This window comes from Cariama cristata, unplaced genomic scaffold (assembly GCF_000690535.1).
Source record: "Cariama cristata isolate BGI_N322 unplaced genomic scaffold, ASM69053v1 scaffold17467, whole genome shotgun sequence".
NCBI classification, from domain to species: Eukaryota; Metazoa; Chordata; class Aves; order Cariamiformes; family Cariamidae; genus Cariama; species Cariama cristata.
In genome coordinates, this window is record NW_009626271.1 from 7844 (window position 1) to 13681 (window position 5838).

The 5838-nt window shown below is 40.3% G+C and overlaps 1 protein-coding gene across 1 annotated transcript in view; it reads right to left on the reverse strand.

The window, feature by feature from the left end:
* Window positions 1-344: 344 nt before the first annotated feature.
* Window positions 345-5838, reverse strand: part of GALNT12 (polypeptide N-acetylgalactosaminyltransferase 12) — a gene marked incomplete at its 5' end in the record, with an annotated part of 34925 nt that continues 29431 nt past the window's right edge. The window contains 2 exons of the mRNA XM_009703975.1: window positions 345-805; window positions 3477-3632. Of these exons, the coding sequence (XP_009702277.1) occupies window positions 668-805; window positions 3477-3632 (294 nt within the window). The remainder of the gene's footprint in view (window positions 806-3476; window positions 3633-5838) is intronic.

Sequence of the window (5838 nt, forward strand, 5' to 3'; positions counted from 1 at the left end):
ATTAGAAATGATTCATCAAGTGCCATGAGCATCTGAAATTGTCGCAACATTTAATGTATAGTATTGTCAAGCATGTGCAATCTGTATGCATGTAGATTGTTATTTGTGCAAAACCATGCAGACCCACTCTGCCTTCATGTGCAAATCCACACTGTCTTCAGTGAGGGTTTTGTGGTAATCACTTAGGGCAGAATCTGGCCTACATTTACCTTCTTGGTATTTAAAAGACAAGAAGAATTATTAACTACTATCTGTTAAAAGGCCCAACTGCAGAATGTTTTAGTAGAAAAATAAACATTTTAAGTTATTGGCAGATAACATTAGTGCAATTATTTTGACTGCCTTACTTTCACACAGTAGATTAAAAAAATATAGTCACTTGTGAAAAGAACCTAAGACACTTCAGAAGCAGTTATGTAGCTGCCAAATAAAGAGAAAAGAGGAGGAGTAGATTCTGTGGCATGATATAACCACTGTTTTTACTTTACATAGCTCTCAATGCTTAGTGCATTTTAATGCTCCAGAAAACTAAATCCAAGGCTTGTAAACTAATTACAGTTCTTTCCATACAAAAATATATCACTTCTGTGATTTTCAAAAGGCTGACTAACTGCTGAGTAGAAGGAGCACATTTTCATATTCAGTTATATCCTAGATGACATTTGGATCAACTTCTTTCTTTGAAGAACCATTTTTGGTAGTCCGAGTCAGTACATGGTCGTAACAATGGTGCTGGGTTACCATTGTAAGCGTTTGACTCTGCTTGTACGCACTTCTGAGTTTGTAGATGAAACAAGGTACCATCCTACAAAAGACAGAAATTTTGCTTTTCAGGTCTTAAAAACTACAGGCATATCACTGTGTTTTAAAAGTAACAGAAGACATTCATAACATATAAATATCACACATATCCTTCTCATGGGGCCATGCAGTGAAGCCAAAATGCCTAACTTGAGGATCTCTGAAACTTTATGAAAAGACCCTGCTTTTAAATTTACATTAACATTGCTTTAGAGTGATTTGTGTCTTGATATCTAAGCCTCTAAAGAATGTGTTAACTTCATTCACTTTCATTGCCTTTTGCTACTGCACCAGACCATGGGCAGAGAAAACCAAAGCCAAGAACAGGCATCACCCAAATTCACCAACTTATTGCACATCTTGCAAGTAAAATGTAAATGTTGCTAGCTAAGTGCAGATGTTGGATATATTTTCAGCAAAAAAATTTCCCCTTTCTTCACAGGGTGTATTTTTAGTGGAAAATGAAAAAAATATCTAAGCATGCCCCTTGCCGGCAGATGTGTCTGGAATGAGCTTGCTTTGCTGGAGGGCAGCACAGCTGCCTCAGAGGTGTAAGGTCTGACACGCCTCCACAGTCAGATTCCCTAAAGAACACATTTTGAGGCCTCAGGCCCTCCTAATGGGAGTCTCCAAGAACATTTCATCTCCAGTTCACGTTGCTGTGAGCTGGGAGCACTGTCAGCTAGGATAACGAGCTGCAAAAAAGTGGCATAGCCAACTCTGGAGAACTGCCCTGCTCCAAGACCATTCCTTTGGCCCAGGTGACATTCCTACACGTAACCATTTCCAGAGCCTCTGGTGGCTTCCAAAGAAAAATGCCAACACTCTGTTTCTGAATGTAACCCTGACTCCTTTGAAGGTCTGCTCCTTCTGTCGTCAGGACTGTCGTGCTAATTGCACCTCAAGCCACAGCCCCTGATGCCCAGCAGTGCGTGATTGTTCATGGGCTTGCTGACAGACTTAGCTGCTGAATGACCTCCCCGTTTCCATCATGGTAATTCAAATTTTTGAGTGGACTAATCAATATCTGCTTCATTCATGACTCAGTGCCGGTACGAACTTAATTCTTGCCAGGCTGCTGGGAAGCCTGTTCAAATCTTTGATTATGCTACATCTATAAGGACAGTTTTTCCAGTGTCTGACACTTCTCCGCACAAAGCAAGAGAAATGGGGTACTGACACCTCACCCATCACTTGCCTTGAAAGATGAGGACTGGTGATTTTGATGTAATGCAACAGAAGAGGAATTTGAGCAGAGCAGTACATTCAAATCATACACAGGCACAAAGGAATCACGAGAAAGAAAGAAGATTTAAAATAATTCCTAAAATTTCAGATGCTAAAAGTTAATGGTTAGGAATGCAGTGGAAATTGATATATTCCAGGACTGTGTTTTCTCAATTATTTCCTGGAGTCACTGAGGGTCATTCAATATGTCAGTCTTATGGATTAATGCATATGACCTTGACAAATTTTGTTAGAAGTCAGCATTAAAAATGAAACATCATTTATAAAGTCAGCCTTTTAAATACTTTGTTTTACTCAGTAATATTGCTGTGAGCTTCAGTCTGGACTAGATTTAGGGAATGGAGGGTAGTTTTTGTATTTTTCTTTAGAATCTACTCTGCTACCTATCACTAGTGGTACTATCTAAGCATGAAATTTGTCAACCACGGAGCCTGTAGAGTTTAGATGCATTATGCAGACACATTATGTAAATAAACCATTTTGATGTATTATGTGACCTTTTCCTTTAGCCAAATAATAACACTACAGAACCTGACCAAGGCCATCATTTTTCATCCAATTTATTTTCTCTCAGGCACCCTGGAACTCCTTCAGAGATTAAAAACTACTAAACACAAGGTTTTCTAAGATCACGTTATGTTTATTAAATATACCATACTTCTCAGCATTTCTCCCCTTTGGGAGTAGGCATTAAGGTTGAAGAAGAGAGGTACAGATTTGCTGAGTCCTCAAAGCCAGTAAGATGTGTCCTGTGTAGGGGCAGGAGTAGGGCTGAAGGTATTTTTTGACAGTGCATCAAATTATGTTGCAGAAATTCTGCACGTTACATTGCAGAAAAGCTCAGGGAGCATGGTGCTTACGGGGAGGGTCACGAGAGATGGTTTGCAGAGAAGTAACATTTGCTCAAAAGCAGGGAAGAGTGTAAAGTAATGGTGGTATGTGAAATATCAGGACTATATGGTGGTATAAATACTGGGAAATTAAAGAAGTCAATGAAAGAAGAGCAGGAGTAGGCCAGCCATAAGACTGGCAGGGAAAGGGTATATGGAAGCACCTCAGTTCTCAGGAGAAGTCAGTAGGGGTGAGATGTGAGAGAACTGAGCAGTCTGCAGAAAGTGCTAGATGTGGACAGCGCAAGGAGAGACCTCTGCCAACCTTTCCCAGCTCCTCTGAGGATAAGAAGGGTGCTCTCCTTCCTCACATCTTCCTGTTCTTTATGAGGGGCATAGTCTTCACCTGCGTGCTGTTGCTACCCTGGTTCTATGTTCAGATATTAAAAGCCAAGATAGCATATTTCTCCCAGAGTTCTATGCCAATCTTGTGGCCCACATGATGTGTAGGCAGTAAGATAAAAAGAAAAAACTCAACAATTCTCCTTCTACCTACTCCCCCAAAAACCAAACCCAAAACGAAGCAAGCACACTTACCTCTCTGAAAACAAACTTCTGGTTTTCAGGGATACTATGGACATTTTCTTGACACAAGTACATCGTCAAGTAGTCAGTCCCCGAATCGACTGCTGCACAGACTTCTGGCTGTCGGGTGTTGTAACGTATTTCGTTATGGGATGTGTACTCGAAAAACTACAAACCCAAGAGAAGAAACAAAGGACAACAGTTATTTTATATGTACACAAGAAAGTATTTATAAGGAGGATATACTAAGATATTATAATTAAGTTCACATATTGAAGTTGCTATTGTGGAGAGAAATTCTGCCAAAAATATTCAAGGAACTTTAACTTCTGCCGTTTGCTTACTATTTTACAGAAAATCAATCTCACCACAGCACTGCTTTACTCTGGCAACACATAAAATGTATGAAATGCTGAATAAATGCCCTGGAAAACAGACGTTCCAGCATTAAAGAACTTACAAAATTCAACTGCACTATTCTACTTTCACATTCCAGATCACCCTTAAAAATAGGATGGAAAACAGTTTATAGCCTGACATTATGCCTTCTTAATTCAGTTGTCACAAAACAATGTTACTTCTAGTTAAGGAGTTGCTCGCTGCACAGTTCAAATGCAGTTTGGTCAAGGTTCATTTTCAGTTACAAAGTACTCAGGATGCATGGTGATGAGCATTTTATTATGTAACATTTTAAGATATTATTTGAAGCAAATCATAGAATTATAGAATGGGCAGGGACACATTCCACCAGACCAGATTGCTCAAAGCCCCATCCAACCTGGCCTTGAACACTTTCAGGGATGGGGCATCCACAGCTTCTCTGGGCAACCTGTTCCAGTGCCTCACCACCCTCACAGGGAAGAATTTCTTCCTAATATCTAATCTAAATCTTCCCTCTTCCAGTTTAAAGCCATTGCCCCTTGTCCTATCACTCCATGCCCTTGTAAAAAGTCCCTCCCCAGCTTTCTTGTAGGCCCCTTTAGGTACTGGAAGGATGCTGTTAAGTCTCCCTGGAGCCTTCTCTTCTCCAGGCTGAACAACCCCAACTCTCTCAGCCTCTCTTCATAGGAGAGGTGCTCCAACCCTTGGATCATCTTTGTGGCCTCCTCTGGACTCGCTCCAACAGGTCCATGTCCTTCTTGTGTTGGGGGCCCCAGAGCTGAATGCAGCAAATGAGCTACAGCTGCTTTTAGGCATGAACAGAACTTTATTAAAGACAATTTATTGGCTTTGCTTGTTGTACAATATGCTACAGAGGTGTTCTGAACATGCTCTAGAACATTTTGGGTTCTGTAGTAATTATGGTTGAAGACTTCCTTAAAATTTTTGTATCATGGACATTTGCCAAATTTTGGACTTCATTAAAGAGTGGCAGAGTTTGAAAGTTTGTTTGTAAATAATTTAGATGACTATAGTGCATGGATCTGTGTTTAGATCTGATTTAGATTATACTCAGTAGACGACAGTTTTATGTACATTAGAAAATTGCGTGTTTCCAATAGTATAGCTGCATTAGTGGAAACCAATAAAAGGATGAGAGAGAGAAGAAATCCTCTTTTGTTTCACCCCTGGGGAAAGAAACTGTAAAGCCATGTGAAGGGGGCTGTACCAATTCAGAAATGTTGTATATACTTGAACTTACCACAAAACCATCCTTAACAGCCACCAAAGCTAATTATCCTTGAAAGAGAAACTGGAAATGGAGTTTTAATATAAACAGGACCATGTGATTACAAAGTCTGCAGTCATCCATATCCAGGTGTAAGAGCTCTGATCTAGACTATGCTGATGGCAGTTGTTTCATGAAATCTGCCCCTTCTTTTATCACAATCAGGAATTTCTCTGCCAAAGTGGCTGTTGCAGCTGTACACAGACCAATGCTGCCAACTGCATCAGCCTGTGGAGCTTCATGGCTTTTTTTTTTTTTCCCCCAGCAGAGATGCAAGTGACTGACCTCCCAGAATTAACCTGTTTGCCACCATTCATTTGTGGTAAGCTGCAAAGGGAAGTGAGTGTTTCGAGAAAGCAACTTCAACTTTGAAGTCTACCTGCTGATATAACACCTAGGAGACTCTGATTTCCCCTTGAAACCTATTGCTAAGACCTGTTCCTATGATGTAGGCTGCACTGCCTTTATGATATTTGCTTTATGCCAGAGATGTTTTATCATCAACAAAAGTCAATTGTGATAATATTGGCCCAATTTTTTTAAATTATTATTATTTTTTACCCTAATAGGCCGGGGCTATTCCCTAGCCTTCAGGCTTTAGTCCCCAGATTCAGTATCAGATTGGCTACTTTGGGCACCACAGTGAGCTATAAGGGCACCCATTTTAAGCCTGTGACTCGTGAATAAACAAAAAGCTTCATTCCT